The sequence below is a fragment of the Merops nubicus genome, unplaced genomic scaffold (assembly GCF_000691845.1).
Source record: "Merops nubicus isolate BGI_N331 unplaced genomic scaffold, ASM69184v1 scaffold8983, whole genome shotgun sequence".
NCBI classification, from domain to species: domain Eukaryota; kingdom Metazoa; phylum Chordata; class Aves; order Coraciiformes; family Meropidae; genus Merops; species Merops nubicus.
In genome coordinates, this window is record NW_008598238.1 from 24,731 (window position 1) to 38,660 (window position 13,930).

General features: G+C 38.4%; 1 protein-coding gene across 1 annotated transcript in view; it reads left to right on the plus strand.

The window, feature by feature from the left end:
• The window catches only part of MYO16 (myosin XVI), a gene marked incomplete at its 5' end in the record, with an annotated part of 96,585 nt that overhangs the window by 21,732 nt on the left and 60,923 nt on the right, over positions 1-13,930 (plus strand). The window contains 4 exons of the mRNA XM_008936983.1: positions 2,866-2,941; positions 5,059-5,234; positions 9,275-9,355; positions 9,625-9,830. Coding sequence (XP_008935231.1) covers positions 2,866-2,941; positions 5,059-5,234; positions 9,275-9,355; positions 9,625-9,830 — 539 coding nt within the window. The remainder of the gene's footprint in view (positions 1-2,865; positions 2,942-5,058; positions 5,235-9,274; positions 9,356-9,624; positions 9,831-13,930) is intronic.

Genomic DNA, 13,930 nt, shown 5'->3' on the forward strand with positions numbered 1-13,930 from the left:
ACCATGAGTGCTTTTGGCCTATCACAAGATATAGAAACTATTTTTTTTAAAAAAAAAAAGAGTATTTGAAGCAATTAATGAAAATTATGTGTGAAAGTGGCTGATAAAGTATATTGGGAAATCAAATAAAGTTCCTTACCAAAGTCAGATATTATGGGGGGGGATACCTCAGTTCAGAGGAGAGGTACAATGGATGGATGAGAATAATTAATGGAGTGAAGAGGCAAAAGTGTGGAAGAAGGTCAAAGGAATGTGCACTTCCCAAAATTAGCTCTGTGTGAGCTCCCTGTTTTCTGTTGTTTTTTTTTTTTTCCTCTCATTATTTCTTCTACTCCTCATGATATTAAAAGCAGATATACCAACTTAAATGACCAGAGAGCAGGTTCAAGACTAAGAAAATTAAGTATATTTTTGCATGCTTAGTAACTAGTGAAACCCCTTGCACAGAGTGTTCTAGATGCTGAAAATGTGAATGGGTTCTGGAAAGAGACTCGAGGAGGGAATGTCAGTCAGGAGATATTGAACACAAAGATGAGATGGAGCCTGCAGGTCACAGCTCCCTCACGGGCTGAGACCCTGGAAGCAGAGAGGAGAACTGGTGGGAGGCAGAGTGGAAGTATTCCTCAATATTTCTCCCTAAATATCCAGGACATTTGGCCTTCCTCACTAGTCCTGTGCTTGGGTTAAGCTCTCTTCCTTTCTGAACTTAAGACAAGAAGGCAAATCCAATCCCCTTTCCTCTTTTAATCTGTTTTAATGAAATGCAGTGTGGAATAGCACAATATTTTCTTTTTTATAAAAAATAGTTCAACTCTTCAGATACTTGAAGACCTTGTTTCCTTTGGTTAGCACAGGTATGTAGGTTTACACACTGTCTACCCCAAAGAGTTGGTCATGCAAAGCAAAATAGAGCAAAGAGCTGCAATAAATAGAAGTGAGAATGAGGGGTATTTAATGTAAGGTATATATTTTATAATACTGGAACCACCATCCAAGTGAGTGCACATCTCCTGTCTGAAATACATATTTGGTTGGTTTTTCTGCCCTCTGAGTAACTATCCACTGTGCTTGGGTGCCAATCAGTGCAGAGTTTTGGCTAGGTTTACTTGAAAATGGAAAAAAAACTGAGGGAAATAGATGTGCTTTAGGCAAAGTGGTGTGTAGGTTGGCATCTCTGATGAGAGCAGGATTGAATTAACAAAACTGGCAGCTAGAAGAGGACTTCTTTTTTTTTTTTTCCTCTTTTGTGGGGCTGGCAATGAGTATGGACCCCTAGAGTGCCACTTCACTGAGTCAGTTCTCATGTCTTTAGGCAGTGAATTAATTTGCCAAGTCTAGGGGAAAACTGTGAGAGAGTTAGCAATTTCTTCATAAAAGGGAATCCTGCTAACTTTTATGTCTTTTATGTGATATGAGAGCTGTCTTATGGATACAGCTGTAGAAACTGGTGATGTATTATAGCAGCACCAGTGCTGAAACATCTCCCTGTTCCAGTCTAGGCACTTAATCATAACGTAGTATCTCCCATTGCTGTACTTACCTTCTCTTCCCACCAGTACTAACTCTCTTCTTCTAATTTAGCCAAAGCCTGACACTCAATTAGGAAGTGGAATTATGGATTTGTCAAATAAGTCTGTTAATTATCTTTTATGGACCAGTATGCTAGCACGTTTACTTTAAGTACACTAAAAGCATTTAATAGTATACTTAAATTATTCCTATAGTTTGCTAACTATGTTGTATGTTCTTAGGAGATGCAATTAGTATATAGCATTGCATCTCTCATGGAAAAGAACATAATTCCATTGTTATACCTTTTCTGTGTCAGATGCCACACTAATTACATCATTTGATAATGGCTAACTATAACAGATTATACACATCCCAATCAGATAATCTCTTTCATGAGTAAAACAGCATTATGTAATTGTTAAATGACCCAAAGGGAAACAAAATCCATGCACTGGTTAGTGTTACTTATCTTAATTATATATTTACAGCTTTATTAAATATACAAGGGTGAAATTTCCCAAAATATCTAAAGGGCTTAAGATACAGATACAATAAAAAAAATAAAACCAAAAGGAAACACTTTAGATAGAATATGGTCCCAAGGTAAATAAAACCAAACTGTATTCTAAGAGGTTCCTTACTAAGCATCTGCCTAATCCTGAAGGTCCTAAAATCTATAATTTTCTTCTTTCCTAACTTAAAACTTCCCCTTGGGTTCTACTGCTGTGCAAGCCAGAGCTCAGTGGCTGCTTTTTGGTCCCAGTGCTCCTTCTCCATAGAGTGTCTCCTGAGATGGGCTGGATGTTGAAACAGCCACTTGGACCTATTTCTTCAGTTTGGATGTACCCTCCCAAACTCTGGCTAGTGCCTTTGGATTTTGCTCACTTCTCAGATGGGCCACCACACGTGTTAGAATTTATCTGCACTCAGATGACAGATGGAGTGACAATCCATCTCCTCTCTACTTGAAATTATGACATCAGGCAGCTAGGGTGATGCAAAATCCTTATGTGCATAGCTGCTAGAAAGGTAAGTGGGATTTGTAGGTAACCTGCAGGTTGAACTTGCCTCCAAAGGACATATAAATGGCTGGAACTTGTCTTCAGTGTGAGCTGGGACTCAGACTGGACCATGAGAGTTTGGTCATGGGCAGTGTGGACAGTTGCCCATGGACAGGGAGATCTGTGATCTGGGAGCAACTTGCTCATCCTATGGTAAAAGTGATGCTGAGGTAAGACCCTACCTGGTGCCAGTCTTTAATCTGAGTGAAAAAAACCAGCTCCATTTCTAGCACTGCAAGAGTTTCCAAAGATCATTGGCCATTACTAATGATGTCACAATGTTTTATTGTAGGTTACTTATGAAGTTGCTGGTGCAATAGAAAAAAACAAAGATTCCCTTTCACAAAATCTCATTTTTGTAATGAAAAGTAAGTAAATGGTTTTGTGGTTGCTGTTGTTGTTGGAAATCAAGATATTATGACTTGATTTTCATTTTGGTTTTAAGAGAAATTTGTATGTATTGTATTTCCAATAAAAAAAAGTCACCCTCATCTTTTGGAAGTGTGTACAGATAGTTTGAAATTTGCTCTAATTTAGAAAGCTTTTGGAATTCATGAAAACAAAACATCTTCATCATGTGATGTGAGGTAGAGAATAAGAACCTATAGTGTAAAAGATAAATATGGCTTAAAAAAATCATTGATTATGAGTTAAAACAAAAATAAACCCCAGAAAATAGGAATGGGAAATAAGGCTCCAAAATCATAGAGGATCCACCCTTCTAAAAGCAGGAACTTGTGGGAACTCTGGTTGTTCAGTGAATAGATAGAAATGTTCATTGAAATCCAAAATTAAATACCTTTTCATGTGCATATTGTGTAATTACACATAATAATAATGCATCCCAGTTTACTAATTAATGATTCATAATTAGCTTATTAAAAACCTCCATCGTTTACCCATTCTGTGAAGACAAACAAAACATTTTCCTCAGGGAAATTTCAGTTTCTGAGGTGTTGTCTTTTCTCCAACCACTGCAGCATCTTTCACTTAATATATATTATATATATATTATATACTTACCCTTCTTTCAATAGAACTAGAGGTCTTTTGGAGGTCATATTTCTCTTTCAAATCAGCCCCACTGTTACAATGTGTTGGGTTTTTAGCAATTTTACTGTGAAATTAGCTAAACTCCCTAGTAACATAATGGATGCATTTTAAAGGCAAGCAGTGTACATTAAAGAGGAAGAAAGGAATGAGAAAAATTGATCTTTAATCCTATTGATTATAGTTTTAGAAGCATTCCAGTTCTCACTGCTTGGGATTTACCTGTTAAGCTTCAAAGAGTATAAGAAAGCATTTAGTTTTCTTAATCAAAACTTTAAAATATGCTAACAGTAGTCTGCATACATGTGTAAGACTGTGGAACTTACCTGTCCAATAAATAAATCAGGAGGGACCATTTTAATTTGAAGGACATAATGCCTTTCATAATGTTATTATCCATATTTTAAAAACATGAAGTTTTACTGGGTCTGCTGGTTGTGCTAAAATGACTTCAAATATCTGCTCTACTATCTTCCTTATAATTTTATTATTCCTGTTAAGTAAGAAATAGCCATCTCCACAGAGAAAAGGAAACTATTGCATCTAAGCCTCTAGTAATATACCTTTAGACAGCTAATAAAGAGCAAACTGATTTCTCCCAGCTATGCTAAGCCTAGTGACATTATTTACAGTGCTTGTCCCATTCATCTCTCTGTTTTTTTGTTTTATTTATTCACAGGATGGGTGTGATCATAATGTCACTTTGTTAGTACTTAAAAAAAGAGTAATAAAGTTAAGGCTAGTTCTGGGTGTGTCACACAACAGGTTTTTATTACTTATTGGTGCTACAGCAGTGCAAGCAGCTTGTCATTACCAGGGTCATTTTAAAAGCCCATCAATATAATCTCATAAAGGAGAATTCAACTGAAATTAGTAGCAAGTGTCATTATCTGTTTTCTGTATATCAAGATCTGTTCTTCACCTTGCCTTATTTTTTTCCCTTCCCATATGCTGGTTCATATAATTATTCTTCTTTGGTGCAGTGACTGTCTCTAATTTATTTCTGTGAAGTGCCTTCATCTTTTCCAAATACTACCTGTTAGGTAAATGTTGTGCAGAATGTTCTCTTCTATTGCTTTCATAGATGGATAAATTAGAAGTCTGTACTGGAACAAAATCCAGAGGTGATTATCACATAAGTAATTCTTTTTAGACTAATCACAATCTAAAAAGTTTTATTTTCTGCCTTATTTTGTTCAGCACAGGGCCTGGATATGTTTTAAAATAGAATCATAGAATCACAGAATCATTTAGGTTGGTCCTTAGATGTTGAATGTTCTTTGATAACCAACATAACAGTTTATTGTTTTGTCCACTTGTTTTAAGTTTACTGATTTAATTCCCTCTCCTACTCTTTTACTTCCTTATACAATATATATAATTTAATAATTTTTTTTTTATCTTCCTGCATTCATTTCTTCTTTCCTTTCCCCAGCCAGTGAAAATGTGGTTGTCAATCAGTTGTTCCAGTCCAAGCTGACCCAAACTGGATCACTTATTCCTCCATATCATTCCCTTCAAGTCAGAGGGTGTAAAGCAGCTTTGCTGAGTAAGAAGCCATCAGTAGCCTGTGCAAGTGGAGCAGCAAAGAAATACATTGAGCTCAGCAAGGTGAGAGTTTAGGACTCTTTCTGATTTGCTTTTTTTGGTCATTTTTGAAAGCTTCTTGTTCTCTGCTTCATTCTCTGTAGTCATTAAACTATTAAAATACTTTAGTACTTAATATCAACACTAAAGCAATAGTGAGAACTATACTAACATTAACAATGCTGGGTCAAGAACCTCTTTCTGGGACTCTCTGTGCAGAAGATTGGGCAAGATAATGAGGACCCTTCAAGCTTGAATGTTTCCATGATCTTGTAGCTCCAGGACTTAACAGTGGATGCAGTATTCCTGATTTTTTTGGCAGTGTAGGAAAACTTCTTTGTTTTGTCTCCTTGGCTGACTTTATGACAAATAGTTAATTAAGACATAAGAAGTGCAAAAATAAAACCTCCCTGTCTTTAATGTGTTAACCTGAGAAGATTTCTAGTTTGCAAACAATAGTTTGTGTGGTTTTGTATGAAGATCAAGACTGTACATTTTGGCAAACGTAGTTATTTGGAAGTGGTCACTTGCATGTAAATTTTCCCAATCAATTTGGGAAATTCAGTGAAATTCAGCCAAACTCTCCCCATTTCTGAACATGTCTTTTTCTGATAGCTAAGTCAGCCAAAAGAGTTAAAAAAATCCAAACAAACCAACCAAAAAAACCCAAACAACAAAAAACTACACACACCCCCCACCAAAAAAAAACAAACCAAAACAACAAATGGAAGGGAGAAACATGGGAGGCTATCAGGAAATTAATTAATTGTTCATGTAACATGCAACATCTCTCTTTTGAGGAGAAATAACATGATTTGCTGAGTCCATTCTTGACAGAGCTTTGGAATTCCTTCTAGAAAAGCAGCCAGCAGTTCTCACAATGCATCAGCTGCCTCGCCACTCTTCTTGAATCCTCCAAGTCTATTTTGGGCTTCCAGCTGCATAAAATTGATTCTGTCATGGAATTAAGGAGCCTGCTCTCATGTGTCATTGTGGAAGGCTTTGTGCAAGTACATCCAAGGAATAGCAGTGGGATTTTCCTCATACCCCCCTGCTGGTAGGAGCATAATTCCTGTCTACTGTTCTTGTCAGTAATCTCAGTGGAAAAAGTGAAGTTGCAGGGAATGGTGTTGGTTTAAGGCTATATTTAGCAGACAGCTGAGGCATTACAAGGTGCCTTTAGGTGGCTTTCCACTATAGGAACAGCTTCCTAGAGGAAGCTTTCTAATGCTGTGAAAAAGATCCTGGTCCCATACATGGAAAGAAGTATGGAAAGCATGTCTGAGTTAGAAGCCTGATCAAGCCAGGGGGAAACTCCACACAGCGAGGAGCTCTGAAGCTGTCAAGTTTTTACTGGTCCAGGAGAGTTCTTGACCTGGAGTTACTCTCTTGAGAGCTAGAAGACCTATTCAAATTCCTTTTGAAAGCATGATAAATTAAGCCATAAATTCAATGTTCTGTGAGAATGCTCTAAATTTTTAGGTAGTAGGTGGAAGGGGAGGAGAAATTCATCTTTGGCTTCTCAACAGTGGGCTTTGAGAAGAGCTGTGCAGGTCAGACAGAACACCAATTAGTTTGTAGATACTAAGTTAGCCTAATTTGAGCAAGGTACCGTGCAGAATGGAAGCAGAAATTTAGGTATCTAAGCTGTTCCAGTGGCAGAGACACTTGGTTTGGAACAGGCACCTGGTGCAGGAGCTGCAAGTAGGTAAGTGCTGAAATTTTTTGTGGCTCAAGCCCACGTCTACAACTGTGCTGTCCTGATTTCTTCCCTTTTCCAGTAGAGCCTGGAAAATCCACTGTGATGGGTGGAATAATGTTGGGTTTGTTGTTTTGTTGTTGTAACTGGAAATGGAATGTAAGGGGCACTTTCTGATCAGCTTGGAATTAATATAAATACATGCTGGAAAATTGTAACCACTGCATTTTTATTGGAGTTTGTCCTGAAGGTAAAGGCAATAGAAGAAATAAAGAAAGGGGAAGGGGAAGAAAAAGGGATGTCAAGGCAAGAATAATCAACCAGAGACTGGCATTCCTTTTGTATCTGAAATGGGAGTTGGAACATACATCCTGTGTAGAAAGTGAGACATGAAAAATGGAAGGTATTCATGTTGCTGTGTATGGGCAGTTGTCAAGAGTCCACCATACCCAGGGAAGAGAAATAGACACTGTCAGAGGTCAGAGAGGAGTTTGTGGTGATTCCCCTCCCCTTTCAGAGTTGAAGAGAACAGTGCATCCATCCTAAGATGGACAGGAGCAGATCTAATAGCTCCAGAATTTTTGAACACATAAGGAGTTAGAGGAATTTGGGAACCCGAGCTCGACTCTTTTATTCCCATCAGTTCTTGTTTCCTTGGTTTTTTCTGTAGTTTTCCTAATGCATACTTTGGCCCTGTTGTGTTTTCCTCACTTATTTTGGAAGAAGGGTGGAAAAGATTTTGGTGTCTTCTGGTTAAAGCTTTAAAATATTCTGCTGATCAAGAAACTTTTTTTTTAGGAGGAGGTTTCAGCTTCTTAACAGGTATTACAAACTTACATATATGTGGGTTTTTTCCCTGTAAATTCAAGGTACAATATTTTCTTTGTAATACAGAAGTACAGCTCCAGTGATGTACTCTTGTTCCTTAGCCCATAGCTGAAGATGTCCAAAGTTAGAGAGTTTGGGTAAAATTCCTTTTTGTTGTTTTAATTCATTTTTTGTCTTTGCCTTGTTTCCTTTCTTTTCTCTCCCTCATTCTGAACCAAACACTTCTTTCCCATGGGAAGAAGTATGAAAGAGGAGAGCAGGCAGGAACTTTAGCATCCAAAGTGTTATTCCACTAATTCAGGCAATGGTCCTGAACTAGTGACTGAGTCTGTTGGGAGGAAGGGGTGAGTGCCTTGCTTGTCCAGTGAAGAAAACTCTCATTTCAGTTATATTCCTCAATCATTTTGTAGACTGTAACTGGGAAGGGTCATTGGCATGCTGGTGGTTCTTTTTATGACAAGACCTGGAGCAAGCAGATCTCTTACTTTTCGGTTTTGAAGTTGTGTAGGAATTTGCCTTTAAAATCTTATTGCATCCTAGTAAGTGAGATTTGAAATAAAAAAAAAGAGCTTCAAGGTGCAGCTTTGTGAGTAGAGAATTGCTTGCACAGCAATAATTTTAACAGAGTTTGGCTTGAGTGGGTCAAGCTGAGGAACTACACAATTTTTGATGCAACTGGAAAAAGGAGTAGCCCAGAACATGCTGACTTGATAGAAACAGAGTTTTATGGGGTGAGTGGACGGGAGAAAGTCAAAGGTGAAAAAGCTGTAACTGATAGAGGGTTGAATCTAAGTCGCTTGGCCAAACCCTGGAATGGAGTCATTTTGCCAGCCTGCCTGTAGAAAGTTGAACAAACCCTCCCTGATTCCTGGAACCACTTTTAGAAAGGTTATTACCATTTCACTTTCAAAGATAGGAAGTAGAACAGTAAAAAAATAAATTGGGTCTCCATTCCCCATGCTGATGTAGGGGATAACATTGGTTCTAATGAGATATGAAGTTGTTAACAATTTATATATATCTATAATGGGTGAAAATGGTTAAAAAAAAAAAAGAAAAAAAGTTTAGCTCCATTCACACGTGCAGGAATCAAAGAGAAGGGTTTTTAAAATATTAATGTTACTGTTTTGCCTTCAAGGTTTTCCTAATGATCTCTGCTTACATTTGCTCATTTCAGCATCTGCCAAAGACATATGAAATCTTTTCAGAGAGTTACAGAAATGGAATTAATGGAATACTGACTGGATAGGTTCTGCCTCTGCAACAGAGTTCTAGATCCTATTTCTTTGCTTGCTTATTTTGAAGAGGTATTTTATCTTTCCAATGCCATTCAGCTGCTTTTGAATGAAAACTTTCTTGCCAGTCAAGGCTCTGCAGCTACTTGAGAATATTTCTCCACCTTCCCAGTTGTTCTGCAGCTCTGATCACTGTCTGTGACAATGTTTGCCTTTCTTAGTAAATGGTGTAACAATGAAAATGAAGTTTTACTACACATCTTGATATGAAGTTCTTCTGTGTGTGCTTTTCTCCCCCACAGCTCTTGAAAAAGAAAGGAACATCCTCATTTCTGCAGAGACTGGAACGAGGGGGCCCAACCACTGTGGCAATACAGCTCAGGGTTAGTGAACATCTTCTGGACAGAACTTTCCAAAGAAACACCCAACCCAACCTAAACCAAACATTTTAATCTGTAAGACTAGTCCCTGCAGATTGCAATGGAAAAAGGAAAAATCTTATGCTTGAGACCCCCCCTTGCATGGCCAGGTCAAGCCTTTTGAGGCAATGATGTCAAAGAGTTGGGAAGAACATAGATGTTGAGCAGTTGCCTTTGCTGTGTAATGATGGATAACTGCTTTTTGGGTTGTTTTGGCTTTTGTTTTCCCACAGAAATCACTCACAGATATCCTTGGGAAGCTGCAGAACTGCACACCACATTCTGTTCATTGTATAAAGCCTAATAACTCCAAGTTGCCAGATAGTTTTGACAATTTTTATGTGTCAGCTCAGCTGCAGTACATTGGTGTCCTGGACATGGTCAAAATCATCCGCCATGGATATCCAGTCCGTCTCTCTTTCACAGACTTCTTGTCAAGGTAAATTCTTTGGAGTGTCATAAGAACTTTTTTCTACCTGTGGTACAAAGCTTTGTCATGTTCTGGTATTGCTTGTGCTGTTGTTTTCCTCATCAGCCTTTCAGACTTTCATCAGAAAAAAGAATCATGTATCCCAGCAAGGGATGTAGGCTTGTTATTTTTTAACTGAAGGAATTATGAATCTTGTGGAAATCCATTTATAAAGAACATCAGCAAAGTGTATTAAGTTTAAAAAATGCAACTTCTTAAAATAATCCTTTTTTTTTTTAATTTAGGCTATTGACATTATTTATAAAATACAAAATCTTGCATGTTGTCTCCAGGTAATTAAAAAGGAGAAAGAGAAATAGTCTAATTTTAAGTTTATCACTGTAGGTGCCATGAATTCAGTATTTGTATTTCATAACCTAGGATTTGTTTCTGCATGGTGATGAGTTATTAATGCTCATACTACAACTCAGTTTTTATTAGAAATGAGTGAAATTTTGAATGAATGTGGAAAGACAAAAGGACGCGTGGCACTGCTTCTGGCTGAAGGCAAATTCCTTTCACCCATCCCCAGCTCAGTTTTGGGATTTTGGCTCACTTACATTCTCAAGTGCTTCACCACTTGGTCCAAGGGATGTTTGTTTAGCAGCCTCAAGCACTTAACACGTGTTGCTCCTTTCTGCATGTTCTGCTCCATGAGGGACTGGTGGAGCACTCAGCTTCTGGTCTATTCTCTTCTGAAAAACACCTTGGGGATATCAGGTGCTCACACACAGCTAAACTTCAAGTCATCTTCTTGAAAAAGTTGTGGATGTTAAAGTACTGCTTGGAAAGGATTATGTTGTCTCTGGCAGTTCTGTACATCTACAGAAAGGGCAGGAGTAGAGGAGTTTGTAATCCCACGTGTTTCATAAGTCAGCCACCTCTGTCCTACCACAGTGTTTGTCCTGCAGCATGAATCCAGACGTGCAGACTGGTTGAGAAGGTGCAGAGAATGGGAGATCTGGAAAAGCAGGCTGCTTTCATCTTCAGAACTGCTAGAGGCAATCTCTGTATAGCCATTGCTATGTTGCTGAACTGAGCACTTCAAGGGACTCTTACAGCAGCACAAAACCACAATCTTTTCTCTCCTTCTCCTCCTCCTCCTCCTCCTCCTCCTTCTCCTTCTCCTTCCCCTCTTCCTCCTTCTCCTCCTTTTCTTCCTCCTCCTTCTCCTTCTCCTCCTCCTCTTCCTACCTTCTTCTCCTCCTCCTCTTCCTTCTCCTCCTTCCCCTTCCCCTCTTCTTTTTGAATGAGTGTACTTATTTAATATTACACTGCTTATACTGGGAGGGGCAGAAAAATCAGGAAACAAAACCCAGGGAAAGATGAAGGAATTATATTTTATTCACTGTAGGAAGGTGTAAGCAAGTGAGTGCTCTTAGCCTGTGCTCTTACTGGGATGAGAATGTTAAACTTTCCCATGGCTTGCCCAAAACAGCAAAGGAATTGCTTCCCATTAACCTGGGGAGAAAGACCTTAACAGCTGACAACAGGAAAACACAGAGGGAGAAATGAAAAATAGACAGTTTCCATTTCTTAATGAGAGTAATAACATTTGCCTGTACCTTAATTTTTTCTTGAATGTTTTTTTGTAAGAAATGGAAATATAAGTAATTTTTTCTTTATTCTGTCTTGCTCTGCTTTGTCCTTGTGTGTAAATACAAGCTGTGTGGTTCACAGCCTGGCTTAGCATAGCTGCAAAGTGATCTACAGGAGTGCTGCAGGGAAATCCCAATTTTCCACACTGATTGTACTGTGTGGATCTCCTGGGCTTACCTGGCTGGAGAAGTAAAGGGTATTAATGGTGTGTTTGAAAGCACTGTGCCAAATCCAAGGGAGTTTGTGGCCCAGATCCCAACTTGAACTCCCAAAAGACAGTGAATTGCTACTTCCCACCCTTCTCCACCCTCCCTGCAGTTTTCATACATTTACTTTTAGAGTCTTCCTTATCATGTAATGTGGTCAGAGTTTAAAAGAATAATTAATGAAAAAATTAAAAGCCTTTTTTTGGTTAACGGGTAATGCAGAGACAGAATAGTTTAATTAAGGTCCTTTGTTGTGCAGGGGTAGAATATCAGAAAACCTGGATGTCCTATCAGTAATACAGACAGCACTAGTGCTTTCTTAATTTGAATAAATTTCTATTAATCTATAATTAGGCACTAATATGATTATCTCTATCATATACTTAAGAATCACATTTGAACTCTTATGACAGCTAAAGACAGCAGCTAAGGAAAGGTCAGATTTTGCAAGAGCACTTCCTGCACTCCAAAATTTAATCATTATTTCTATCCCTGTCCATGGGTTCTGCTTCTGTATTCTCAAAGCAGAAGCTGACAGCTGCTGGGTGAACCCCTCAGTCACCAAAGTTTCTTGATCAGAAGAGAAATCTTGTGGAAGTTCTGGTTCTGAAGTGGAAGCTGTGACAGCTGCTGTCAATGAACATAGAATAAAAATGGGAATTAATAAGGTCAGATGCTATTAAATGCTATAAAAACAGGCAGCACTGATATAATTATGAAATGATCTATGTGATTTCAGTGGAACTGCCAACTCCAGCTGCAGTGTTTCTGCTGGATTTCCCTGCAGTGTTGGCTCAATTTCTGAAACTCTTTGAGTAGAGAGACTAAAATCAGTTTTTACCTTATCTTTAAAATAAAGAGCTTAGCAACATGTAGTTTAGACTTCTGGAAAAGTTGCCCATTTATTTTACATTAGTATTTCTCAGAATCACTCTCAGTGGATTTAGATTTTGAAATTCTAGCTGTGCTTTTAACAGTGGCACAAATAATGCTGTGAAGAGCTCAAGTTCCCAACATGCAGCCCAAATTGTACACACAGGTAAAGTAACCTCAAATATCCTTCTCCTGCAAGAAAGAAAACAATAAAATAACCATGGAATCAGGAACTGTTTGCAGGTGGTTGTTTCCTTCCAGGATATAGCATTTTGATATCTTAATTAAAATGAGGATGATTCCACCCAAAGATACACAGAGAGCACTTTAGCAGCAAGATGGTGATTTATGATGGTTTTGGAATTTGGTGCAATGGCAAAAATGTGGGAATCAGTGTGCACTCTATCACCACTGTAGAAAAACAGGGCTCAGAAACTCTCTGGGGCACAGACAGAGCCTGGTTGTAGAGTTTTAATATCAAGAACCTAATCTCTTTGCATCAATTAATAAAATGGATCCTGGCTGACTTCTGTGTCATTCACCTCACTTGGTGCTCAGAGAAGACATGTAAAAGCCATTTGGAATATAAATTTTTAAAAATAATGATAGTGATCAAGGACCCCTCTAGAGTAATGAGCTGAGCTTCTATTTCTTGCTCAGTGAAGTACAAGAATTGAGCTGCTCAGGCAGAAATGAGGCAGTAAGATCTTCTCTTTCCCAATTTCCCTCATTCTGAACCATTTTATTTCAGTTTTATGCTCCTCTATAAACACTCCTCTGCCATTAGTGTTTTCTAAGTTGGATTAGAGATTAAAGCTATTTTTTGCTCTCTTCCTTCTTCAATGGGGTTCACCAAGCTGCTGAATTGTCCCCAGGTCCTCAACTAGGACATCTGTGTTGGCCTTTTTTGTGGCAGACTTCAGGGCTGTTGGACCTCAGGTTAACCTCTGTGGCTCATGTGAGCTGATGAGCAATCTGAGCCTTTCACTTAGCAGATGAGAACTGCTGGATTTCTAAGAGGAAAAAACCCTGTTTTTCAGAAAGCCCAAATAATTGTCTGCTACTGTGTTATTCCTTGTCTTTACTTCTGCACTTTTGGAGTGTTTCTTGGAATTTTATTGCTGTCTCTCTGGTTTCCAGACTCTCTTTTCTGGGTTTAACTCTTTCAACTCAGTCTTGTGTTTTCCATCCTGGAGCTCTTGTCCTGCCTTCTGTTGCTGCTGAAGGAACAGCAAAGTTCCCTGTGAAGCAGGGAGCAAAGAACTTTGTGCAGCAAATTCTCTGTGAAGGAGAACATGAAGGTTTTATTCAGAGACATCTCTTACAGCATTGTTTCAGGAAGAGATAAGTCACTGGAATATTAGGATTTAACATTTCAAATTCTCTTTGAAA